Source organism: Chelon labrosus, assembly GCF_963514085.1.
Source record: "Chelon labrosus genome assembly, chromosome: 1".
Lineage (NCBI taxonomy): Eukaryota > Metazoa > Chordata > Actinopteri > Mugiliformes > Mugilidae > Chelon > Chelon labrosus.
In genome coordinates, this window is record NC_140337.1 from 21885463 (window position 1) to 21913296 (window position 27834).

Below are 27834 nucleotides of genomic sequence, written 5' to 3' on the forward strand. Positions count from 1 at the left end.
GCTCCACCGATGGCATGTGGAGAAGGCCTACTGCCTCAGCACCCTCCATGGCGGCTAAGGCCCGCTCGTCCGACCCCGGCCTGGTGAGGGCTGACGTGTCTCCCCAGCAGGAGTGCAGCTCCTTCAAAAAATCAGGAGAGTGTGGCACCAAAGTCTTCGCCGTTGGGGGGTTGCGCCTGTAGAAAGCGCTAGGAGCCTTTTGCTCACTCGGAGGATCAAGCTGCAGGCGCGCCAGGGCAGCTCGGATGATTGCCTCCATGGAAGAGTCCTCAGAGCCCCGCCGGGAACCCGAGGCTGAAGAATGTGAGGAGCCTGCCGCCGTCGGAGTCGCCAACTCAGCCTGGGAATCATTAAACTGGCTGGACGAAGCTGCAATGGAGATGGCATCGTCCACTGGCAGCGGTGACCCCTGAACAGCTGCACCAGCAGCATGTGGCATCCTACCAGCAGGCTGCAGGCCAAGAAGAAGTGCCTTCATCTCCTCCATATCAGCTGCCAGACGGTCAACCTTAGAGGAGAGCTGATCGTCTGTCTTCCTCCGTCGTTTTCCTGCGGGGACACTATCCACACCCCATGAGGCAGACCTCTTGTGTGCATCCCGACAAGAATCCGCCCCCCCAGACTGGAATGAAGGCAGGCAAGATAGTGGGTCCAGTTGGGCCAGCCTGGCCAGCCTTACTGATCTTGGCATGATGGCACAATTTATGCAGGCTTCATCTGTGATGGCCTCCCGCAGGTGATCCATGCCAAGACAGGACACACACCGATCATGGCCATCCTCAGGCTCCAGGGACACCATACAGTTGCTACAAGCATGCTCCATCCGGGACCGGATGGAGAGGTAGCCAAGAAAAAATCAAAAAGACACAAAAAGAGAAGACAAAGTGTCGCGTCGCCGGGACGGAAACGCCAACACCTTGAAACGCCAAGCCGAGTTGGGAGAGGGGGCGGGTGCGCAACCTTCACCAACAAGGTCAGTAGTTTAACTAGTTTTTTTTTTTTTTTTTACACCCAACTGAGCTCGAAGAGGGGCTGAACCCTACCTCAATAACACAGTTGAATCCTTCAATAATACTGTGAACACTAAAGAGAGAACACAAAACAAGCAGAGATTAGCACAAAACAGCATCATCCTGCTAGTAAAGTTGTATGCAATGCTGGAAGGTGAGGTGCGGAAACACCACCAAACCAGCCAGCCACCTTTACAGAGCAGGTAACATACAGCGTGCAATTTGCTGGCGACAGCCTCTGGGAGGACGAGCGTCTGCCCGTTACTCCCGCTACAGAGGCACGAGACTGCACAAGCCAGCAGCACGGCAGTGATAACCATACCAGTACAATTGAATGGCTATACTCTACTTACGTACACCTCTACGCGCGGTCACGAGAAGAATGAAGGAGCCGATCACCTGCTGACACCGGAAGATATAGCCTCCCGGGGGTCATGCAGGGGTCACAGGTGACGTTGTTGTTATTCGTACTCGACATGCGCTAGCGCGAGCGGAGTTATCCAGTGCTTAAAGCACCGCCTCTGGCGGTCAGGAGGGACGAAATAGAACCAACGTTATGTCGAATAATGACTCCAAGTTCAACATTTATATTTGAGATATTAACCTTTTCTACCCTTTTACTGCCTCAAATAACATTTATCCAGGTTGAAGTTTAAATGCTTCAAGTCTGCTCTTAACACAGCGACGGCCGTGATTATCGTTGGCGAGCTAAAGTTATTCTAACATGGCTTAAGGAGGCTAACATAATCTGAATCATTTAAAAAAGATCCTCTTAACTCATCGTCTGCTAAATCTGATGCAACTGTTCCACCTTGGATGAAAATATCTTCAGTAACATTGAGCCTCTTATTTTTGAAATAAAAACAAAAAATGCGGGGGTTGGCGCCTCCTGGTGGTTGCACGTGGTACTTTTATTTTCAGCTTGTAAAATGAGATGAACCTGGAAAACTTGAAATGCAACCTGACAACAGCAAGTGAATATAAACCTGTTTTTTTTTTCCCCCCCCAAGACATTTCAAGTTAATATTTTAACATCCCATGATAATTAACTTCAGCCTGACACAGACACACACAAAAAAACGATTTAGGAACAACTAAAAAATATGAAGAACAGCACCAGGTGGTGACCTGGCCTCCAAATTCACTAGATCCCAAACTGATCAAGTATCTGTGGGACGATCAAAGGACACCCTCAGATGGCCCATGTCCATTCTCTGATGAGTCCCAACTGTTTTGGAGGAAACAAGGGAGACCTACGCAATATTAGGAAGGTGGTCATAATGTTATGCTTGACTCTATGTAGATGGACATACTAACTCAGGGGTGTCAAACTGATCCGTGAAAGGGCCACTGTGGCTGCAGGTTTTCATTCCAACCATGCAGCACCCATGCAGTGGGTGTGGCTGGCAAGTTTTTGTTCCAATCAAGCAAGAGGACACCTGAATTGACTGCGTGAAGGCAGTTCAGTTGATTGATTGAGCCAAGTCAGGTGTGCTGCTGCATGGTTGGAATGAAAACCTGCAGACACATGGCCCTTTCATGGATCAGTTTGACACCTGTGTACTAACTGGACCTCGACTAGTCTTCGTTGGCTTTCCCGGGCACGCCAGGGGCCACCCCAGAGTTACCGCACACAAAAAATAAATAAGTCTTTCTACACCAGGTAAGTCATAAAACAAATCAAATCTGCCTCATGTGGCAACTTCAGCTTGAGCCGACTAACTCCTAAGAAGAATCTGTTTATTCAGTTTAGACCAAAAGATATCGCACTTACGACTCCGGCTCAAGTGCCACAACAAAAATATGCAGGAACAAGGGTTTAGTTCATTTAAAAGAAAAACAAAAAGGCAACAGGTGAGACTTGTGGAGCTTCTGCAGCTGAGGAGGGGTCCTCTTCAACAGCGCCCTTCCCATTTATACACATCTTCTCAGGTGTGGCTGGTTAAGGTAATCAAGCACAAGCACCTCCTCCACAGCAAGGCCAGAGGAGGAGGTGCAGAAAAGGGGCGTGGCACAGTACACGTGACAGCCTCCAGTCACTAATAGAGACTTTTCAAACAGGTCTACAGCCGGGAAACACAAATAAAAGACATTTTACCACCTATAAACCACATGCCTCCAGTTGTGTACATCTTATTTGTGCCTCCAAAACACCTCTCATTGATTTGAGAATGGCCTCCTGAGGATGTCCTGTTGGTGTCCAGCGCCAGGATGTTGGGAGTTTCAGTCCACAAACTATTTTTCGTTTGTCTTTTGTGGGGGTTGTCTTGCCTCAGCAAAGACGTTCATGAGTTTCTCGTTAAGTATAAATTACCTGGCGAACTTTTTTCTTGTTCTCGCAGCCCGAGAAAATTTCTGGCTTCTTGCTGAATGTGCAACTCGAGGAAATCCTCACATGCCCCTCCCACTGCAGCATACGTCACACGCGCTGAGCAATGTGGGAGATGCGGGAGATTGACCGACACTTCCTTTGTGATTAGAGATTAGCGGTCACGCTGCTAATATTAGCATCTGGGAGCTCACAAAGTGGCCGCTAACATTTCTGCTTTTTCGCATTGTCCCACGCCCACTTCCAATTTAGAATGTCTTTATTTGTCATTGTGGTACAACGAAATTAATTTCTGACCAATCACAGAATAGGAATCAGAAGGTTGATATGTGGAGAACATGCTGCGAGAACTCCAAAACGAGAGCGAGAAGCAAGAACAAACTTCTCACGGGACCAACACTGTCTTGTAACAAGACGATCAGAGTTATTCACTTCACCCGTCAGTGGTTTTAATGTTTTGGTGATTTTATTATTTTTTTTTTTTTTTCAAACTACCACAGTTTGGTCTTTAAACAGTCAACAGACTTGACAGTTTAACATTGACATTCATTCTATTCATTGTTAGGATTTTCAGAAACGAACCAATCTGGATTTGTTGGTAATCGGTCAAAAGACTTATTCGTACCTGGAGGCATCGTGTGATTTAAAAATTAAACCCCTAAACGTGGCATATTTGCACAGAATAAACATGACTTTTACTAAAATTCACTGACTTTTCTCCTGGTTGTCTGTCTACATGTCAGTTAATATCACACATTTTATACCTCTATACTAAAAATTATATATTTTTAAAAATATAACATGATGTGAGTTTTGACTCCGGGAAAGGATTTACAAACCACCTGTCAGTATTTAAATTTACCGATGGTGATAAATAAATTAAATCCAACGCATCTAAATCTGCTGCTACGCCTGACATCCATCTCATCGTCCGTTGAGATTTCGTTCTTCTGGTGGTTTTGAGCTGTCAACTTTGCGCCCAAACATCTGTCCAAACTTTGATTTATAGTACAGCCTTCATAACACTTAAGTAGAAATCAAACACAACTTTTAAAGATGAATAAGTCACAGAGATGCTGTTTTGCACTGGATTAGCTTAATGTGCATTAATTAATTGCTTTACAATAAAATCAAAGGTGACCTCTGTATTTATTACAAACTACTAAAGGTCTCCAGGTAAAACTAGTCCCCTGTGACTAGGCCTTTATTTAAGGAACTTCCACTAACCACAACACACAACATTGCTGGTTGAAATCTTGCATTTATTTACATTCCATGTACAGATGCATTATGAAAACACAGCAGCATGAATTCCCTTTGCTGTCACTCGTGTGCAGTGTTAAACCTTTGTGTTTGCGTGGATTGTGTTAGTATTGCGACTACGAGCGTATCACAGAAAATGCAGCGAGATGGACCATAGACTGTATATAAAGATGGACGGCGGAACTGCTCCTCAAAAGTGAAGCCAAAGCAAGTAGAGCTCCCCCTGGTGGTTGGCTGCAGTATGGGTCATAAGCTCCGCCTCCTCCATGTTAGTGGGCGGGACTTGGGCCAAACTAAAACACTAAAATACACGTCAAATACATTTTTTTCAAGGATGGTTTCTGTCATTTCAGGGTGCCGCTAGTATCCCCAGGAAACAGTGTCAGTTTGGCCAATGCAAGGAAGAGGTGACGCATCGTCCATATTTATATACAGTCTATGATGTGAACACAATGACCCCAAAAAACATTGAAACATTTAAGATTGCTAATCAATTACAATTGGCAACACAAGAACATTTCAAACTACTGTTAATATATTAGTTTTTTCCAACTAATACTAAATGTTGTATTAAATATGACAAATGACCCAATTGCAGCTGTTCTAATGATACATCTACGTGTCTCTTTTTATGTATATTTATATAAAAAGTCCTTAAAGTACAAAACAAAGCATCAGTTATTTTTGACTTGGTTCTTCTTAACTTACGGATTCAGATCCTGAAATGAACCCGCACGTCAAGTTTCAGTTGACATCTTCAATTCAGTAGCTGTAGTTGCCATGGTAATCCCACTGGATATAAATCCAGAGTCCCATTTTATTATTTCTGTTCCTGCAATCCTTGTTAAAGCAAAATAAATAAATAAAATAAAAAAAAAAGTCAACAGATCCAGTGGAAGAACACACTTTAAAAACTTGCATGTGTCTGCACTACAATCAGAAATAAAGTCATTAAAGTATGGCACATCGGTCAACAATGTCTACAAAATCTACTTAGTCACACAGTGCGGTTGCCAACACGATACGAATAATTACTTTTACCCTCATATTGACATCGTAGTAGATTGTATACTCATGGCTCATAGTAGCAAAAGTGTCACTCTTACATGTAAGATCACACTTCTATGTTTAAGGGAGATTTTTAAAAGAGAGACTGTGCTATTTCTCAGAAGGATTCGTCCAGTAGATGGCAGTAGTAGCCTTGATGCTGGTGCTGAGGGTTAGTACAGGGACAAGGGAGTTGGAAAAACACAACAAAGGCATGGATGGACTATGAGAGAACTGGCCACAGGGGACGTACTGTACATGTTAAAAGCCTCCCACCCAAGCGACATGGTAGTCAGTCGCTGAGAGAGAGCCTCAACTAGAAACAGTACAGCCAATGAGCATATATTTTTAGTTATTTTGAGTCTATTGCTGTTGTTTATAGACTCTGTACGGTCATTATGGGTCTTTACAGTTGGTTTGAGTGTCTTTGTACTTTGAGTCTGTTTAAGGTTGTTTTGAGTCCGTTTCAGATTATTCTTAGTCTATGTGGTAGTGTTTTTGCAGTGGTAGTGTTTTTGCAGAGTGTCTTTACTGTTGTTTTGAGTGTCTTTGTCGGTACTTTGAGTCTCTTTTTTTGAGTCTGTTTCAGGCTATGTCTTTGTGTTTGTCTGTGCGGTTGTTTTGCATGGTTGTACTGAGTGTCTGTGGTTGTTTTGAGTCTTTTTACAGTTGTTTTGAGGCTTTGTGGTTGTTTTGAGTCTCTCTGTGGTTGTTTTAAGTCTGTTTCAGGTTATGTTGAGCCTTTGTTGTTGTTTTGAGTCTATCTGAGGTTGTTTTGAGACTCCTCGTGGCTGTTTTGAGTCTCTTTACAGTTATTTTGAGTCTTTATGGTTGTTTTGAATCTCTCTGTGGTTGTTTTGAATGTCTTTGCAGTCATTTTTGAGCGTCTTTACTGTTGTCTTGAGTGTCCTTGTGGGTATTCTGAGTCTCTTTGTGATTGTTTTGAACGGCCTTGCAGTACTTTTGATTCTGTCAGCCAGAGAAGCTCGTTCAGTGACAGGCTGCTGTCTCTGTCCTGCTCCACAGACAGGTTAAGGAGGTCGTTTGTCCCTCAGGCCATAAGACTCTACAATGCCTCCTTGTGAGGAACCAACTGGACTGTGGTCAATACTGATACTACTGTTTCTATGTGATGAAACTACTGGAGTTTGGCATCTATTTATGTGACAAGGTAATTTCCCATACGTGGGGTAAATAAACATGTCTTATGTCTTGTTTATAATAGCTATTTGTATGTTTTCGTTATGGTTTTGTATCTCTTTCAACTTGTCATTTCTGTCTGCCCATTTATTATAGTTGTGCACCTCTTTGTGCTTGATGGAACATGAAATGTCATGAGTCACTTCAAACAGGGTCTCGAACTCAGGACCTCCCCTGGTCCCTTGAGACTTCGCTCGGTTAGCTTGTTCAATAATCCATCCATGTCTCTGAGACCCAACTTCACCATTACAAGTCCCAGTATAATATTATAAGAACATTTTTTTGCATCTACCTCCTTCAACATTGACCCGTTTCATTAGATTCCCTAGAAAAAAATTAAATGATGCTAGCAAGAACAATAAGTCGGAAGTACTTACTGTAATCAAATCCAATCATTCAGGCTATCAATCAGAGGAAAATATGTCATATGAAAACCGGTCGCTCAGCTGTAGGTAAATTATATGCTAATGCCCTTCTATAGTGTCCCTTTATCTGAGTATGACTGGCACTACACTAACTCTACTCAAAACAAATCTAGAGCAAAACATAAATTAACCTAAAAACTTTAAACAGTCGATATAAAAACTTTACACACAGGCAGTCTTTTCTAACTCATTTTTCTTCAGGTTAGCAGCAGGTCACATGCAGCATTTTGTTTTTTTCTTCTTCCTACTTTTAAAGGGAATCGTGTCTGTCATTTTAGACTCGAGTAGAGTAGTTCTGAGTCAGTGCTTGTCACACCTCCTGAGAGGTGAGAGTGTGGGTGAAAGAAAATCTTTAGCAACCTTGGACCTTTCATCCTGTTTCTGCTTGTTTTGTGTGTATGCCATGTTGTATGAGTGTGTGACTAGACCAGAGCCCGGAGGGGGAAGGACAGGGCGGCCCCTATGGACAGACCAAGGGCCAAGAAGAAGGTCATGAGGGCTCCTGCTGTTTCTGCATCCTTGGGGTCCACTAACCTGATGAGACAAGTCAGAAATCTAGTTTAGTTTACAATATTACGCTAATTTCTGAAAACACACATTGATGGTTTCACGTCCACTTTGCTGACAAGAGTGATATCCATAGCATGGCAGCCATGACCCAAGCAGAAAACCAGACCAGCTTTTGCTGTCTACAATTTTCTTTCTACCTAAAACAGCGACTGATCTGGTTAGTGATGTTGGACGGCTACTGATGAAAGCAAGATTGTTCTTTTTGGGTCTCAGGGCCGTCAGACTAAACCCAAACGCTGAATTCAAGCTACAGTACACTGTGAAGCATGGTGGCGCAAGCATCATGATATAGGGTTCATGGATCAGTTTGAATACATCAAAATACTTGAAGAGGTCATGCTGCCTTGTGCCAGAGGAAATGCCCTTGAAATGGGTGTTTCAACAAGACAACGACCCCAAACACAGCAGGAAGGGACCAGCACCTTGGTTCCAGACCAACAAGATAAATGTTATGGAGTGGCTAGACCAATGCCCCGGACCTTAATCCTGTAGAAAACTTGTGGGGTGACGTCAAAAATGCTGTTTCTGAGGCAAAACCAAGAAATTCAAATGTATTCCAAAGGTCCTGGGCTGGAATACGTGTTCACAGGGGCCAGATGTTGGTCGACTCCACACAACACAGATCTCATGTGGTTTTCAGAAACGGTGGTTACGCAACTAACTATTACTTCAGTGATTCTCAGGAAAGCTAAATGTTTAAGCATTTAAGAGTTTTTTTCTCGCTTTTTATTAAACACACTGCTATTACTATGAACTATTTGTCTCTCGCACTGAGCGCCTATCCTCTATTTGTTTTCTCTCGCACTGAGCGCCCATCCTCTAATTTCTTTTATCTTGCACCGAGCGCCCATCCTCTAATTTCTTTTATCTTGCACCGAGCGCCTATCCTCTAATTTTTTTTCTCTCGCAGTGAGCGCCCATCCTCTAATTTCTTTTCTCTTGCACTGAGCGCCTATCCTCTAATTTCTTTTCTCTTGCACTGAGCGCCTATCCTCTAATTTCTTTTCTCTTGCACTGAGCACCTATCCTCTAATTTCTTATCTAATTTCTTCTCTCTTACTACTCGTGCATTCGTGCGCTATTACTGTATAGTGTGTTATTAGCTGTGTGTCCCTCTCCCCGTCTCTCTTCCTGTCTTGAGACGATTTGTATTATTATTGACGCTTTGAATTTACTTGAATTTAACAGCAGCATTTCCTGGTCAGATTCATATCCCCATTACATGGTGCCAGTGGCACCATGTAATGGGGATATGGCACACTGACAGCGTCAAATAGGAGTCAAATAGCTGCTCTTCCTCTAACTGATTTTAATCCCGTTTCATTCTGCCCACCTCATCAGTTTTAGAAGTATGCATTAGGCAATATCCTCTGCTCCATTATGTCGTAAAAGCAAAAAAAAAAAGTTAGTGAAAGATATTTTGGCAGCCAACTATTGCTGTAATGTCCTTGAACATAATGTGGAGCCTGTGGGAACTGCCATCAGTGGAAGGACCAAGGGCTAAAACTAAACACGTAGTTTATATGGTGATATATAAACGTATATAGATGAAACATCTTGTTCCCTAAAAGAACGAATCACTGAACACAGAAGTGCCATTAAGAGGAATTGTTTATCGAGTCCTGTTGCTAGACATTTGAGTAAAAAGCACTGTGGTTTGGTAATGTTTTAGATTATTCAGTTTTATATATATACATTTCTATGATGTTACATCTATTTTTTTACTCTTTTTTTTTTTACATTTATTGTGTTTATAGATCTTGTTTTTACAATCTGGAACAATGATAGCCCTGAAACCACATAACAATATAATCAAACCTACACTTTTAGGCGTTTCCTGGCTGGTATATAGATACACTAATCTGGCATAACATTATGACCAACTTCCTAATATTGTGTAGGTCTCCCTTGTGCCTCCAAAACAGTTGTGACTCATCAGAGAATGAACATGGGCCTTCTGAGGGTGTCCTGTGGTTTCTGGGAACAGGATGTTATTAGTGGGGGGTTGCTGGGTCCTATGGGTTGAGGGGATCGATATTTGATCACTAGGCTCTCAAATGCTCTCATGGACAGGTGCTTTCAGAGTTAGCCCTCTACAGAACCCCATACATTCACAATACTACATATATGTTTGTCACTTACAGAAGATGCTTCCGATAAGATAGGCCTACTTCACATTAAATAAATTATGTAGGATGGTGTCTTATCATTATCAAAATGCTTCACCTCCTGCAGCTGGCCTGCTGGCAGTTTTTACCCAGCGGTGCAATGATGTATTTCTTTTAGCCGCCTTGTTAAGGTCTTTCTTCTTAATCCATCTCTGTTGTGAAGGCATACTTAAGCACACAAAATTAACATTAGTGAGTCTATATATAAATGTATATATATAAAAAGTATATGTGTAGTATGCCTACATTAGCCAGTTCACTTAGCATATTGACTTTGAGCAATATATAATGCACGATTAAAAAGTTTAAAAAAAACAAAAAAAAACAGTGTTGGTGAGGCTACTTTGACAGTATAGCTTTCCACACTCATACACACACAAAGTCACGTTTCTACCGTAGTAAGGAGACTTATTAAATGAATGCATTCCCAAGTCCCCTTACCCTAACCTTTACCATTACAACTGAATGCCTAACCCCAACCCTGTGCTGCCTTGAAGGCTCCGTTGGGGGCACAAAACGCCAATCAGGCTCCGGCCATGGGATATTATTAGCTTCCTTCGGTTCATGCTAACGTTAAGAGTGTTTTTATGTGCAACTAAGCTACTGTGACCAAGCAATTTCCCTTGCGGATGAATAAAGTTTATCTAAGCTTAATAAAAGGCAATGTTGCGTGACGTGAGGCAAACGTTAAGAACTGCACATTATTGGAGGCCAGGTGGAGACTTTTTGTATTATTCACAGAACATTTGTGATCTCCATGACTGACGAACTTCCCCTCTCCTACACCCACCCACAGCGTTCAGTGTGTCAGAAAGTCACGTGACGAGGGGCAGAGGGCATCGCTGACGTTGTCAAGATAAAATAACTTTTTGATTACAGAAAAAAAGTTAGAATTATAAGGCGATTTAATTTGTTTTAACACTTCTACTTTAGCAATTATGGGCTCATTGTATTGATGTAGAAATTAAAAGGCACTCTCTCCAGAGGGGCAGCTCAGCTATTAAGGGCAAACGGGCTGTTTCCTGAGCAACAATAGCCCGTACCTGTGCATGTCCGAGTAAAAACACTGATAACAACACTTCATGCTTCACACTTAACTACAAGGACATACTTACACAAGGTTTTTTTTTTTATTTATTTAGTTTTTTGTACTCACTGTGGGGCGTACGACATGGAAAGGCAAACAAAGTAGCCACTGGATACAGAGAAGAGAATCATGATGGCCGTGAAAGCACCGTCGTGGGCAAACAGCACGGGAAAGGAGTGGCGAGGCTGGACGTTACAGAACATCAGCAGAGGGATGAACACCACCCTGGAGACGACCAGTATCGGGAAGAGACGAGACTCTTTGCTAGGCTGCGGGGGGAGAGAGGGGAAAGACGAGGGGCGGGTGAATACGTGAAATTCAGTGATTTCAGGGCTTTGAGGGGGAGTGACTTAAAATTGAGTCATAAAATTGACTTGAGTGTTAACACCTTACACTGAGCTAACGATGCCGTTTACACAGTCAGAAAAGATGCTGTAGTTTTACACTTGGTGAAATAAGAAACGAGAGTGCTCGATACTGGGCCACGGTGAGGGAACTTTCATAAGAAAGCTGAAAATATAAAGTTGCGTGGGAGGGACAGCTGGCAAAAGCAGCAAAGAAAAAAAAAATGTTATCTGATTGTGATTCAGCAGAAATATACAACTAGAGCAAATACAACTATCATTTCCTGCTCCAGTCAACGTGTGATATCACTATTAGTGTTCATAGCCGGAGGTTAAATGTGGTCATTTCCAGTCAGGAAGAAAGGGTTAGCGTTCAATCCTCCCATCGTCATTTACTGCATTTGTTTCTAGTGGCTGGTTCTCAGCCAGAATGGATTCTGAAAACACATTAGAGCTGGAAACGTTTAGGTTTGTAGAAGCGTCCGAGCAACAGCAGAGAATTTTTTTTTAAATGGTGGTGGAAGCATGTGACGGAGGTTGCGGTGCAGTTACGCTTCAGTGACAGTGCTGTAACAACAAGCAGTGCAGAAAGAAGGACGTCATGACAACAAACCCCCTCCCCCCACAATAATATGAAAGCCTGGAATGACTTGTGTATTATAGATAGTATAAATATGGACGGCAGAACTGTGAAAGTGAAGCCAAAGCAAGTAGAGCTCCCCCTGGTGGCTGGCTGCAGTATAGGTCATAAGCTCCGCCTCCTCCATGTTAGTGGGAGGGACTTGAAACCAAGGATGGTTTCTGTAATTTTAGGTAGTTCATAAAATGTTGATGCATGTTCAAGTGTCATTTTTTTTTGGATACATTTCGTTTTAGTTATTTCAGGTAGAGCGTAGAATTAATTAAACGAAAACGCGAGTGAGTCTGGAGGAAATGTGGGCGGGGCATCAATATCACGGCTCCACCCTCGGGCCACACTGATCAGACTCCAGGCTCCAAAGTCGCAAGATGGCGCCGCCCGTATGCGTCAGTTTGTCCAACGCAAGGAAGCGGGGACACATTGTACATATTTATATACAGTCTATGGTATGCATCCACTCGCAGCAACTTGATTGACTTGTCTTGCAACGTGACATGAAGCGGCACAGTGGAACACAGTGTCAGGACTGACAACTAGCCCAGCAGCCCCTTGGGGCGGGAACAGGGACCTTATAGACGAGTGATGAATGTCTCAAAGAATCCTGTACGGGTGAATTCCACGCCGACGCAGATGGCGGTTGTGTAACGCATAAGAAAATCCAATAGTGTGTTGAATGACGGGCTCCCTCTCCATTCATTTAGATAGGAGCCTTGTGTTCTTAACCTGACATAACTGGTCACTGAAAGAGGTCAACTTAGTCGAGCATTAGTGTTAAAAGTTGGGGGAAATCAATTCCGCACACCCACCGGCGTAGGTCGATAAGTCCATCTAGTATTGTGCAAGTGAAGTTATTTGCGGCAGAAAGTTTGCACTTCAAAACAAGCTTTACCTTTTAACATCGTATTATGCACCATCGTTACCTGAGATTAGTTTCTTTGCGCGAATCATTTTAGCTAATCGAATTGGGAACTGGTTTGGGACACCGTGACAATTAGCTCGACTCGTTAACAGCCTTTTTCCTGCTGATTTAACAAGTCAAATAACTCAGAGAGTAAAATTCAAAGCTTAATGGGACACAGAAAAACCAGATCAATGGTAGTCTAACTAACCACGCTGCAACCATGGAGGCTCTGCTCTGAATTAAAGCATTTTTGAAGTGGTACACGTCGTTCTTATTTTAAGTTCCTTGAGGATTGCTCCAAAAGACAGAGCTCCAGGTTAAAATGCACAGATTTACAGCGGACTGTTAGCAGCCTGGTGCGGAAACGGCTTTGGTCTGTTGGCTAAATGTTTAAATTAAGGCTTAAATGTATGCATAAATAAAAGCGTGGCTGCTTTGAGTCACAGGTCGCTGTCGTAGTTAGCTAACCGCCTCGTCGTCAGTCGAGGTTTGAAATATTCCAGGGTAGTCGTGGAACAAGAAGGAGCAACGACTTTGAGCTGTTGGATGAAGAGCTGCAGCCCCCGGTTGCTCACAGGATTATGAAAAAGTCAAATTAGAGCCTGACTTTGCTAAAAATAAAATCAAGGACGACAGTTTGTTTTGATGCCCTGATATTAAACTTAATTACAGCTGCAGCCAAATCAACCAGGACAGGAATCTTTTGAGATGAATTAAAGATGTTGTTATTCATTCATTATGTGTGACCACTGGGTATCATCTGGTCACATGCACACACATCCATCACCGTGGGAGGAAGCAATGATAACTGGACACTCACCCTGCGTATCAGCGTGGTAATGGTCCGACCGAACCAGTCGCTAATGTTGAAAGCCAGGAAGCAGCACACTGAGATGAAGAAGCGCTCTGAAGGCCGAGAGAAACAGAAGACAATCAGTGACACAGGATATGGAGACGAAACAAGATATCCTGTATGTGTGTGGTTATCTGATCGCCCATACCCCATTTTCCTGGATATGCCGTCTTGACGTCTACAGTGACGGCGGGGAACACGGACAGAGTGACAGTGAACACGAACGTCACACAGAACGCCATCACCCAGATCTGAAATAATAAAATCAGAGAAACAACTTTTAAACATTGTTTTTTATAAACATCAACTAAGGCCATGTTCAGACCTCATGATCACAAGTGGTAAAATACAGGTGTGCTAACCGGTCTGCCTGCATTCTTCTGGGATGTAAACACAATGCGGGTCCAAGTTACACATTTCCTCATTTATGTCTTGATTTGCCTTTATTACCAGAGATCATGGTGCACATGCAAACTTATAACAAGGGTTGTAATCAGAGTTTGGTGCAGGTCTAACCAACGTCAGTAAATATTAACTTGTGTGAAGCCACAGTCACGACACGCACACATAAAACAGCGCTGATCTCGGGACTGGAGCACGATAGAGATCCATTATCTTTATACCATGTCCAAACAGGCCCTTAAAGGGGAACTACTGTTTTTCTTTCAACCTGGACCATATTTCTGGCATCATTTACTCACCCATATAACTTTAATGTCATTTCTAGTCAGTCGGGAGATATTTAAATCTGCGTATATCCATATAGTGGGAGTGACTGGGGCACCGAAACGCAGCCTCTAAATAACGCATTATCTGCCGCGAAACTCGTTCATTTCACCAATATTTTGTTATTGTACTCTAGTGCTATTCGTCCACAACCTCAGAATCGGAAAAATATTCAGCCATGTTGCAAAAAAAATAGCAGTGGCAAATTACAGGTAAACAAGCCGACCGTTGTGGGTGCCCTCAAGAGATGACATCATCCAGGTCAGAAGACTTCGGATGATGATAACAGGTAACTCCAGACTCACTAGCGTATCATAACAAAATATTGGTGAAATGGATGAGTTTCACAGCAGATAATGCGTTATTTAGAGGCTGCGTTCCGGTGCCCCATTCACTCCCACTATATAGATATACACAGATCTAAATATCTCCCGATTGACTACAAATTACACGGAAGTTACATGGGTGAGTAAATGATCGTATTTTATGCCAGAAATGAGGTCCAGGTTGTAAAAAAACAGCACTTCCCCTTTAATTCTGTGTTTGAGCAGTTTACCTTTTTAAAGACCTCTATGACCCCGGCCTTCTCTGGTTCTTGGTCCGCCTGGTGCGGCGGCAGGAAGGCCTGCTTGTTCTCATCCAGACTGGGTTCCTCTTCTTCTTCTTCGGCCTTGGTCGAGTTGCCGGTCACCGTTCCGTTAGCGTGGCCGTTCAGCTTGCCGTTTTCCACCAGGCTGGTCTCTGTAAATGAATGAATGGATATAATGGCATCAGTTTAGCTCCATTTAAACATAAAAAGCGCCTGACATGAAGGAAATGTGTTCTAGTAAATAATAAACGGTCGTCTGTGTGAGTCTAACAGGCTCCGTCTTTGTAGGGGGTTGGGACTCTAATTGGTTAAGCAGAGGGTCAACTGACTTAACGAGATAATGTTCCACTGAATTGATTCGATGCAGCCAGACTTTGAAGGAAAGAACCATGAATTCAGTGGAAAAGCAAGCAGACTATTACTCACTTTCAGGAATAACATTATGACCAACTTCCTAATATTGTGTAGGTCTCCCTTGTGCCTCCAAAACAGTTGTGACTCATTAGAGATTGGACATGGTCCTTCTGAGGGTGTCCCGTGGTGTCTGGTAACAAGATGTTGTTAGTGGGGGGGCCTTTGGGTCGTATGGGATCTGTGGATCATCCCACAGATACTTGATCAGTTTGGCATCTAGTGAATTTGGAGTGTCATTGCTATAGGGTGGGGGTGCCTGGTCTGGTCTAGGTGGCTGCTACATGTCTACATCCACATGAATGAATGCCAGGTCCAAAAGTGTCCCAGCAGAACATTGTATTGTCACAAGATGGTTTAAATGTTATTCACTTCTCCTGTCAGTGGTTTTAATGTTGTGGCTGATCAGTGCTATAAGTCTGCTAATGTCAGAGTGTTGTGCAACTTGGAGACGAATAACCGAAGAGGGTGTCCCACCTTTCACGGGCTCTTCCGTGGTCACCGCCTCATACGGGCTGCCGCCTTTTTTCAGGTAATGCTGAGCGAACTCCTGTACGAAAAAAAGAAAAAACAAATGTCAGTCCAGTTCTCTGCCGGCTCACAATCGGACGAGGCAGCGATTTGATTTGAGGGCTCACTGACCATGCGGGGCAGCAGCATGTAGCTGATGAGCGTGACCAGCGTCCCCACGCACGGCGTGATGAAGTAACCCAAAGCCGCCGACTCAGAGTCTGCTTCACCTGAGGGGGAAAAAAAACACAAAAAGACAGATGTGTACCTTTGAATTCTGGGAGAGAATAAACCCAAATCTGAGCCGTGTCCTTGAAGTGAAATGGAAAAATACTGCGCAGTGTGGCGTCATGCCGATTTGACTACATTCATTTTCAGTGTCCCCTGTTACTAGGCAACCGGGAGGGGATTAGTAAATCAGCTCACTGGCTATGGCGAGCAGCATGGCGATGGCAGCGAAGGTACCGGCGAGGCCCTGTCCGCTCATGAACACGGCGCTGTACTTCTGAGGCAGAAGGCCCACCAGGCCGAAGAGACTGCCCTGCAGCACGGCGCCGAACGCTGCGGGACGGGGGGAAGCAGGAGGAGGAGGAGGAGGAGGAGGAGGAGGAGAGGTTGTTTATTTTAATATTTCACATCACGCGCCCACACATGCTCTCGCACAATCAGTCGCGCCGACTCACAGTTAATGAACCAGATAGTCGCCATGGTGATGGAGAAGAAGCGGTCCTCGCCCATGGGCACTTTGACCAGCGCTGCCGTGAGGATGAAGAGCAGCAGGATGAAGACGAGGCTGCCCGCGATGCGCACCGCCTCGGATATCCTGAAACAGAAGATTTATACACCTTAAACATTTTTACCACAGCAGCCAAAGTTCCAGGAACTAATTAAAGTTATTACTTTACTGGACAGTTAAACATGTCCTTCGTCGTACACTGACCTCTGGTACAGGAAGGAGTTGAGCAGCGTGAAGAGCAGCAGGGGCAGCTGGGACAGCAGCGTCATCCAGTTGTTGAAGTAGTACTCTTTGGGGGCCACCACCGTCCCATTGCTCCATTCTGTTGTGTTCAAGCGACCTTGGAAGTACTAGGAAGACACACGACAATAGAAAATAAAACATTTGTTTTTTAGTTTCTCGGCTTGTTGTATCTGTTCTTTAGCCTTTTATCTTATTGTTTTGGTTTTTAGCCTCTTTGCTCGTTCGTCAGATTCTTAGCCTTTTAGTTAAGATTTTCTTTAGCCTCGTTGCTTGTGGATTTAGTTTTTCAGCCTGTTAGCCATTTCTTAGCCATTTCTTAGCCTTTTAGCGCTTTGTTTTGGGTTTTTTTGCCTCTGGACTTGTTGTAGTTCTTTAGCCTTTTGGCTTATTGTTTTGGGTTTTAGCCTCTTTGCCTCTTAGCTTAAAATTTTTAGCCTTGCTGCTTTTTTCCGCTCTTCTTTTAGGTTTTTAACCTTGTTACTCATTTGTAAGATTCTTAGCCTCTGTAGTTTAGTTTTTTTTTTTAGCCTTGTTGCTTGTGGATTTAGTTTTTCAGCCTGTTAGCTATTTCTTAGCCTTTTAGCGCTTTGTTTTGGTTTTTAGCCTCTTTGCACGTTTTGTATATTTTCTTTAGCCCCTGGACTTGTTGTGGTTCTTCAGCCATTGCTCGTTCTTTGGTTTCATAACCTCTTTTTTAAAGTTTTTATCCTCGTTGCTCGTTCTTTGGTTTCATAACCTCTTAGCTAAAATCTTTTTAGCCTTGTTGCTTCTGGATTTTGCCCTTTTTTCACGCTTGTTTTAAGTTTTTTGCCTCTTTGCAGATTTTGTAGGCATTTTAGCCTCTTAGATTAGATTTGTTTTAGCCTCTAGACTTGTTGTAGTTCTTTAGCCTTTTGTCTTATTGTTTTAGTTTCTAGCCTCATTGCTCATTCTTTAGTTTCTTAGCCTCTTAGCTTAGATTTTTAGCATTTTTGCTTGTGGATTTAGTTTTTCGGCCTGTTAGCTATTTGTTAGCCTCTTTGCTTGTTATTGTGGTCTTTAGCCTCTTAGTTCTTTGTTTTGGTTTTTAGCCTCTTTGCATGTTTTGTTTATTTATTTTTTGTTGCCTCTAGACTTCTTGCAATTCTTTAGCCTTTTGGCTAATTGTTTCGGTTTTTAGTCTTGTTGCTTGTTCGTAAGATTCTTAGCCTCTTAGCTTAGATTTTTTTTAGCCTTGTTGCTTGTGGATTTAGTTTTTCAGCCTGTTAGCTATTTGTTAGCCCCTTTGCTTGTTATTGTGGTTCTTTAGCATTTTAGCTCTTGGCTTTGTTTTATTTTAGCCTCTAGACTTGTTGCAGTTCTTTAGCCTTTTGTCTTATTGTTTTGGTTTTTAGCCTGGTTGCTCATTCTTTAGTTTCTTAGCCTCTTAGCCTAGATTTTTTTTTTAGCCTTGTTGCTTGTGGATTTAGTTTTTCAGCCATTTCTTTCTTTCTCTCTGCTTCTTATTGTGGTTCTTTAGCCCCTTGTTTTGGTTTTTAGCCTCTCCATATGTTTTATCAGCTTTTTAGCTTGTTAGCTCTTTGTTTGTTTTGCAACACTTAGCCTTTTGGCTAATTGTGTTGGTTTTTAGTCTTGTTGCTTGTTCTTTGGTTTCTTAGCCTCTTAGCTTTGATTGTTTTTAGCCTCCTTACTTGTATGTTTTGTTTGTTAGCCTGTTAGCTATTTGTTTGCATAATTGCTTGTTGTGGTTCTTAAGCTCCTTGTTTTGTTTTTTAGCCTCTTGGCTCATTGGTTTGGTTTTTAGGTTTGATGCACACTGTTTTAATTAAGATGGCCAACTTAAAAACTCTACATGTGCTATATTAACGCACTGTTTGTTTGTTAAAGCACACCTTTTCCATTCGTTCCTCCTCTATATATTTCGTATGTTTTTTTATTATTTGATTTCTCCCTGACCTATGTTTCTTGCAAACACATTCTGATCCTTAAAGGGGTCTTTTATCAACATAAAATCTAATTTTAACCGTCTGGATCAAATCGATCTAATGAAGTCACATAATAACACAGCTCTCATTTGGTTTGCTTGCTTGAGGCCTTCTTTCCACTCGCTGGTAACCCTCACACAGAATCATCCTCAATCAGCAAGCAGCTGAAAATAGCCGACTGTGAAGTGCCACTATTTATAGCAGGAATTAAAGCGCTGGTTAGATCCAAGAGATGAAAGAAACATGTATGTGAAAGGACCCGTGAACACGCAAACATGTGCAAAGTCATTTGACAAGACTTTGGGGATTTATGGGTCCCCAGGGGTCCTGACATTTTAACACCCTAAACCCAGACTGAATAACATGCATGACTTCAATGAATCACCCCAAACCCTATTAATCCGCCTAATCCAATGCACCACATACGCATACAATGCATACTCTGGATTCGGAAGCATTTTGCCGAGTCTGTAAGATTTTTTTTAAACGCATTTAAATAGCAAACACCCAACAATGTTTTCACTTGTGCATTTTTTTTTGCAGATGAAACTGAAGAGATACTAACATGTAATGGACTGAGTAAACATTTATTATACACCGATCAGGCATAACATTATAACCACCTTACTAATATCATGTACGTCTCAGTTGTTTCCTCCAAAACAGTTGGGACTCATCAGAGAATGAACATGGGCCTTTTGAGGGTGTCCTGTGGTATGAATGTTGTTAGTGGGGGGTCTTTGAGGGGAGGGGCCCTCAAATACTTGATCAGTTTGGGATTTAGTGAATTTGGAGGCCAGGTCAACAACTTGTGCTGTTCTTTGTGTTTTTTTGAGTTGTTCCTAAAGCGTTTTTGTGTCATTGGGGTGGCTATGGGGTGGGGGTGCCTGGTCTGGTCTAGGTGGGTGCTACATGTCTAAGTAACATCCACATGAATGAATGCCAGGTCCAAAGGTTTCGCAGCAGAACATTGAATCGTCACAAGATGGTTATTTACTTCACCTGTCAGTGGTTTTAATGTTGTGGCTGATTGGTGCAGGCTACACCAGATCTTCTGTATTCATGGGATTAATCAATTCACATTTCCAAGTCATGTTTTTACCAGTGATGCGGTCATGAAGAAATTCCATGGCAACAGCGTCCCCAGGCCAAGAATGAAGAAAATGATTCCCACCAACCAGCACCTGTAGATGTGAAGTAAATGAACGGGAGGAAGATGAATTTATCGTTAACAGCACCTGGCATTTGTGACTTTAAACGTGTCAGTAACTGAAAAACAGTGGCTGAGAGCAAACGGTGGGAAGTGGGAGTGAAGGTGTTTCCATCTGATTTGAACTCACCGGTCAGGAGGAGCGACCGGTCGTACCATCCTGATGTAGGAGGGTCAGGTGAAAACTGCAAGGTCAGAGGGAGAGAGGATAACAAATGAAATGTTGCAGTTTGTTTGCAAGACGCACCCTCTGGCAATACTTACTAATGCAGGAATGTTTTACATTGTGGCAGAAGGCTGTGAACATAAAACTGCCTCCAGAGAAGCTCTTAGTACGTCGATGTGATATGTGGACAGTCTCTGATTTATTTTTTTAAACCTGTGTGCAATTATTCAAATGCCTTCACTTATCTAACAACGTGCAGTTTAATGTGCACAAGCCCCGAGGTGAAAGCATTACTCGAGAGCGTACGTCGAACAAAAGCGACACGACTGGGTGAAGGTTTAGCGATTTTCCATTGAAGGTTTTGGCGCCGGGACCAGCACCCGAGGCTGGGAACGCATTCAGTCGCCCTTTAATGTGTACACTGGTCGAGAATTTCTGAGCTCACACCCCGATAGCACACAAGAGCATATAGTCACCGGACTATTGAGCCGCTAACTGGAAAAGCTGTTTTCCCTCCAGTCACGGCGTTGCCACTGGCTACTCCTGCTTGTCTGCACTTGTTGAAGGATTTAGGACGGACAAATAACAGAGCCTGACTCATGTTTGTCCCACGTTGAGAGTTGGCATTGGTTCCTCATATATGTGTCACACATTTCCTCTCTGCTATGCAGCTGTTGAGGAGGACGTGACCCAAATAACTCTTTTTGTGTTTCTTTTTTCCATCGCTACGCCCTCTGGTAATTCAGCATTTCCCTTTACTTCCCCAAACTTGCCAACCGACTCCTCTGTCCCACCCCAACAAAAGCAGGTGTGGCGTTAGTAACCTGACACAAAGACAGCTGTGTCACTCTTTTAGCAGAGCACGTTGTAAACCCGAGTACTCCACATGGCTGCCGTACTCCGCCTCCAGTCGCAAGCCTTGTGGTGCACGTTCTTTGCCGCTGTTTTCTCGGCCAGTAAATCAAAAGTCAACACAGTCCGTGTTCAAGGCAGGCTGCGTAGAACTAATTAGAAAGTGCTGGTAAATCATAGACATTTAATAAAAGACAGGTAGGTAGTTTTAGTGCTGGGCTACAACTCAATTAAAACGGACTTCCTGCTGCTGCTGCTCCTCCTACCAATAAAGCTTTGTTCCTTTGAATTAATATATCAGACTGTTCTCTGAAGAGGGTTTGGCTTTCTGCGTGTCAGGGCGCAAAGCGAACATAACAGGATTGGAAGAGTTCACCACAGTTCACCGTGCATCAGGAATGTCAGGCTGCTCCAATCCCACACATATACATATATATACATATATAAGCCTCTTACATGCTACTTAAAGTATGTTTATGTCCAAACTGACGAGAAATGCTACCAAACTACATTTTAGCCTCGTTCAATCAATTTCCTACAACCTGTTCTGTTTTAGTACATTTATATGTGAGAAAACAAACACCGGCTGGCTGGCTATCAAATGATCCAATCAAAGGACGAGGCGATGTTCTAGTGTCGAGTTGTCGGTTAGCGTCTGAGGCCCTGGCGTCCTGTTCACCGCTGCAACTAGTTGGATTCCGAGGACGTTGCTCGTAAAGAGTTGCTCGTCTTTATCGTCTTTGTCTAATTTCTAATCTAACCAACCAACCAACCAACCGACAAATCAACCAATCAACCGAAATATCAACCAACCGGGGAAGTGAATAACATTCAGGTTCTTCTGGAAAACCTGGATCCAGGCCACCTTCTTTTTCAACTGCTCCTTGGTCCAGATCTGGATCCACTGTGTGTTCTGACACTTTTCTGGCAAGAACAAGCATTAACCTTTTCAACAATATGAGCTAGAGTAGCGGGCCAGCCTTAGATAGCACCCCGCATGCATCAGTGAGCCTTGGCAACCTGTGACGGCGTCGCCCGTTTACGCCTTTTCCTTCCTTGGACCACTTTAGATGGATCCACCAAGAACCACCCCCAGTTTTGGAGCATTTTTCACACTATGATCCTTGTAAAGTCAGTGAATTCCTTCCACTTTGCCATTCCACCTTGATTGTGAGGGACCAAATGTTCAGGTGGTGCCATGAAAACCAAATAATCAGTCCCTTCAAGGGACAAGGACCAAAGGTGCAGGTTCTCCTGAGACTGAGGAATGAATTACACATGCAGGAGTTGTGTAGCAGGAATTGGAGAGAGAATTTAACATTCTAGTCTTCCTCGTCGGCCTCTTCATCACAGCAGTCTTTCCGCCCCCACTTTCAGCTACAAAATATACGGACTGGATGAGTGGCCTCTTTGTTTTGGGGCACCTCCTCCGAGACCAACATGCAAACGTGAAAAATTCACAAATGTACCGACCTCTGTAGGCAAACACACTGCTCCAATGTCAACTCCAGCGGCTGAAGACAATCACCGAGATCATATTAGACAATGAGCCCCTTGTCACCGCTCCTTCTGCAGACAATGATTGGTTTAGTCTGAGGGTTTTTTAAGAGGCAGCTGGGATAATAGTTGTCGAACCACAAGTGCTCCTACCAATACAAAAACACTATTTGTGCTTGGGTGTCTTTTCATTACGTAAAACCCCCTTCTTTTATCTCCGGATAGCCAATCTAATCTAATTTCCAATACCCTTGATTCACTTGATTCAGCAATGTACGCGGAGCCATTTATTTTCCACTGACAGTACGCTTTTTTTTTTAAAAATGGGCTCTTATTTGCTTGTCGTTCCACTGAAAATTGCCAAACTGGTCCTTCTCTCCTTCAGAAAACAAACACTGTTTTGACACACAAAACATGCTTTATGACAACTTCCAGAGACCAACTGGGCAAGCAGTAACCTGTGAGCCAACGGCGAGCTCAGACATGTCAGGGAAATGGTCCAATTAAAAAGCATTCCAACCTAAAAACAACAACGCCCGGCTGAGAGAAAGAGGGCGTGAAACTTCATCTTGCAAAAACAAGTTTTTCTTATGAAGAAGTTCTAGATCAGGAAATTAAGACGTCTAAACTTTTGTTTTGGGAACCATTGGGTTAATCTTTCAGCCATCTGCTGCTTCTGTTCCCAGAAACACTTCCTCACCTGCGACCCACAAAGCTGTCCTTCAGCTCGCTCATTTCGAAAACACAATAACACCAAGGTGCCAGAGTTTCAGCTTCAATTTGAATGTTCATTAGCACAGAAACAAGTGAGCAGCAAGTACAGCCCTTTGACAGCAAAGGTTACGGTTTCAAGTATTTAGACATAAAAAAATGACACTAAGTCGTCAATTTGAATATTTTCTGAGAAATCGTTTGCACACAACCACCGCCTGAAGCCTTGGGGCAACAGAGATCAGCTTTGGGTCTTTCAAGGCCTTCACTGTAGACACCTTTGCATCCGTCCTGATCCTTGGTGTCTCCGTCTCCAGGCCCATCCAAGCTCAAAAGATTGCAGTCTGAATCGATTATTCTGATAGAGAACGATTCCTCTTTGGACATTTCTGGTAACTGCGACCCAGTTCTTCAGGCTTTGAGTTTCAGATCCTGCACATCTTCTCTCCATCCCTGACAAGAAACCATGTCCACCTACATCCTGGCAAGCATTCTTGCAGTGCAGTCGCAAAACAATTTGTTCTTCAGCGTGGAAATGGTTTCCCAGGCACCCACAAGATTCACTCACACTCAGTCTATCAGCCTGGTTTCCATTTGCACTTTCTCTTTTTTTCCAGAATGAAACCCGACAGGTTTTTGAGCATCAACTTTTAATATAATCTGACAACTCCACTATGTAAACTCTCAGTTAACTCTGCATCAGGCATGAGGTTATCTGCTTCTCAACTAACGGCTTCTCAACTAACACACAAACAACATCTGCTCAGAAAACACTCCATAACCAAATATCCCTTTGGGTCTGAGCCGCTGCAATGTCACACACACGACTACTCATAGTACAGCTTACACAAGGCACTTGTAAGTATTATACACAGTTGTATTTAAACCAGATTTGTTGAAACCACGAGTCTAAAGGTTAAAGCAATATGTCAGTTACAGAATAGACTCTACAAAGATGCCAGTCAACATAATACGAGACTCGTCCGTCACTACTGACTCAGGGGTATCACTCGTCACAGTTATTCACTGGCTCATGTATGCAGTGAGTTCAGATGACACAGACCAGTGTAGCCATTCACACAATAGAAATAGAAATACAGCAGAATAAACACAATCCTGGTCAGATTGACCACCACACCGTTATGCTTCTTTCCTACTTTGTACTATAACGTACAGAGTAAGGAACCAATACAACCATGCTTGTTCCCTACTCTGTACTCTGTACAATCTATATCTGTAGCAACTGTAACGGGTAATACTCTCTACATAAAAGGCCAAGTACTTGGGTGAAATAGAAATACAGTTATATGTACTACAGAGTACAGAGTAGGGAACCAGCATAACCACGCTGATTCCCTACTATGTCGGTTTCCTGCTCAGAACTAAAAAGTACAGAGTAGGGAACAAAACTCTGTGCTGTATAAGCTACATATGGGGGAAATACTCACATTTATAACTCAGATTTAGAAAGTACAGAGTAGGGAACCGACGTAACCACTCTAGTTCCATAGTCTGTACTGTACAATATACACACATCTATAAATATGCCAACCAAAGTGAGGATTAAATGGGGTAATGTTGTGTCGGCCCCGTTTCATGTAAAAAATGGTGTTCGCCAAGGTGGCATTTTGTCTCCTATTTTGTTTAATGTCTACATGGATGACCTGTCAAGACAGCTGAACACATGTAACACAGGCTGTCTTGTTGGAAATACTGTTGTAAATCATTTAATGTATGCTGATGACCTGGTTATTTTTAGTCCGTACAGTGCTGGTCTACAAAGTTTGCTAAAGGTATGTTCACAGTATGGAAAGGATTATGACATTAAATTTAATGTCAAGAAGAGTAATTTAATGATAGTCAGGAGCAAAGAGGACAAGAGACTAGTGTTTCCTTTGTTTATTCTCGATGATAATCCGCTCATGATATGTCAGGAGACAAAGTATCTTGGGCATTTTCTTACTGATGATTGGCAGGATGATAGAGATATTTATAGGCAGTGTTCGAAGCAATATGCACAAGCTAATATGCTCCTTCGTAGGTTTAGTATGTGCTCAGTTGATGTTAATAGTTCCCTTTTCAGAGCTTTCTGTACACCTATGTATACAGCTCACCTCTGGTGTAGCTATAGGAAAAGCAGTATGCGGCGGCTCATAGTGGCCTATAATGATGGACTGAGGTTGTTGCTTCAGGTGCCCAGGTGGCACAGTGCTAGCCAACTCTCTGTTTATTTAAATGTACCCAACTGTGAAGCACTTCTAAGAAAATTAATGTATCGTTTTATGTGCCGCCTGGATAACTAGGGGAACAGCATTATTGTGGCTTTGACTAGCCCAAATAGGAGCTGCTATAGGTATTCATCCAGGCTTAGAAAACATTGGTGGGATAGCCTGCTTATGAATTATGTGGAGCGTTGATTCTCTATCTGTGTGTCTGTCTCTTTATCGCTCTGTTTTTATCTTGTTTGTTGTCGTTGCTATGGACCGCTTATTGTGTCTGGAATAAAGATTAAATAACATAACCAAACTGGTTCCCTACTCTGTACTGTACAGTATACACACATCTAAACATTTATAACACAATATAAAAGACCAATTCATATTGTTACTTTGGTTCCCTACTCAAAACTATAAAATGCAAGGAGGGAACGAACATAACCAAACTGGTTCCCTACTCTGTACTGCACAATATACACACATCTACACATTTATAACGTGATACAAAAGGCCAATTCACATTGTTACTTTGGTTCCCTGCTCAGAATTATAAAGAACAGAGTAGGGAACTGATGTTAACCACGCTGGTTTCCTACTCTGTACTGTACAGTATACACACACCTACACATTTATAACGTAATATAAAAGGCAAATTCATATTGTTACTGTGGTTCCCTGCTCAGAACTATAAAATGCAAGTAGGGAACGAACATAACCAAACTGGTTCCCTACTCTGTACTGTACAGTACACACACATCTAAACATTTAACACAATATAAAAGACCAATTCATATTGTTACTTTGGTTCCCTACTCAGAACTATAAAATGCAATGAGGGAACGAACATAACCAAACTGGTTCCCTACTCTGTACTGCACAATATACACACATCTAAACATTTATAACACAATATAAAAGACCAATTCATATTGTTACTTTGGTTCCCTACTCAAAACTATAAAATGCAAGGAGGGAACAAACATAACCAAACTGGTTCCCTACTCTGTACTGTAAAATATACACACATCTATACATTTATAACGCAATATAAAAAGCCAATTCATATTGTTACTTTGGTTCCCTGCTCAGAATTATAAAGAACAGAGTAGGGAACTGATGTTAACCACGCTGGTTTCCTACTCTGTACTGCACAGTATACACACACCTACACATTTATAACGTAATATAAAAGGCAAATTCTCACTGCTGCTTTGGTTCCCTGCTCAGAAGGGAACGAACGTAACCACGCTGCCTCGCTACTCTGCACTGTACACTGGAAAAGAGGAAATACTAAACAGAAAAGGGCAATTCATATTAAACAACCTGCTCCGTTTCTGCGAAGAAGGCAACTAAAAATAAATCATCAACATCAAATAAAGCCAAGTCAGGTGTTTATAAAGCACTGCTGTAAAATACGTCTGTGATGCTCAGACTCTCGGGGTTGTATATAATTATTATTAACTACAAACAGCCGGTTGTCCCTTTACGACCAAGCTGACGGTAAAATAGAGGAATAGTTCCCTCTTATAACGATAATAATATTATAACAGTCGGTGTACCGGCTGCTGCACGTTGCTGCTAGCTAACATGTAGAAATGTGAGACTCACCTTGTAGGGGAGAAAAAAGAGGAGATGTGTTGGTCACTGTGTTGTCATAATGTTCCCACGGTTACTACAAGCACTTAAGCTGTCCAGACGGTCCTGAATTTGTTCCGTCGGGGGGGCCGACTGCTAGTTAAATGTATACATCGCCCATACACGTGGCTTGAATGTGCAGTAACTACGGACTAACCGACTCGCCATGTCTCCTGTATGAGACCAGCCCTGCAAGTTCAATCGTTGTTGTGACGCACGCCAATGACAGAAAAGAAGGAGGAGGAGGAGGAGGAAGAGGAAGCGGGTATCACCGGGAAATGTGGAGCACATCAACCATGTCTTCATCCCGAGCGCATGTTGAAAAGCCGTGTTATCGCCCTGCTTAACATGTTTTTCATGAGGAATGCTCCGATGTCGAGCTTCCCGTGAACGCACCGAGCAACTCAGCGCCGTACGTAGTTATTTTTTCGCAGTCATGAGCGGTTCGGCTCTGTTCTGAGAGCCGTCTCTTTTGCCACGGCTCCCAAAGAAGAGCCGTTTCTTTCGGCTCCAGAACGGCTCTTTGTTGTC

The 27834-nt window shown here is 42.9% G+C and overlaps 1 protein-coding gene across 5 annotated transcripts; it reads right to left on the bottom strand.

The window, feature by feature from the left end:
- Positions 1 to 4537: 4537 nt before the first annotated feature.
- Positions 4538 to 27834, bottom strand: LOC311487952 (equilibrative nucleoside transporter 2-like). 5 transcript variants are annotated; one of them, XM_084544423.1, is made up of 14 exons: positions 27277 to 27834; positions 20357 to 20411; positions 20119 to 20200; positions 17014 to 17159; positions 16757 to 16896; positions 16500 to 16634; positions 16206 to 16303; positions 16041 to 16113; positions 15120 to 15304; positions 13986 to 14088; positions 13805 to 13890; positions 11169 to 11368; positions 10071 to 10180; positions 7791 to 7808 (listed from the first exon to the last, which is right to left on the bottom strand). In XM_084544423.1, exons 2-14 carry the CDS (start codon positions 20383 to 20385, stop codon positions 7804 to 7806), a joined length of 1392 nt encoding a protein of 463 aa, XP_084400549.1. In that variant the 5' UTR covers positions 20386 to 20411; positions 27277 to 27834; the 3' UTR covers positions 7791 to 7803. The 5 variants fall into 5 exon arrangements, with proteins under 5 accessions (XP_084400550.1, XP_084400549.1, XP_084400546.1 ...); XM_084544424.1 differs by lacking the exon at positions 10071 to 10180 and having other exon boundaries at positions 4538 to 7808; XM_084544420.1 differs by lacking the exon at positions 7791 to 7808 and having other exon boundaries at positions 7820 to 10180.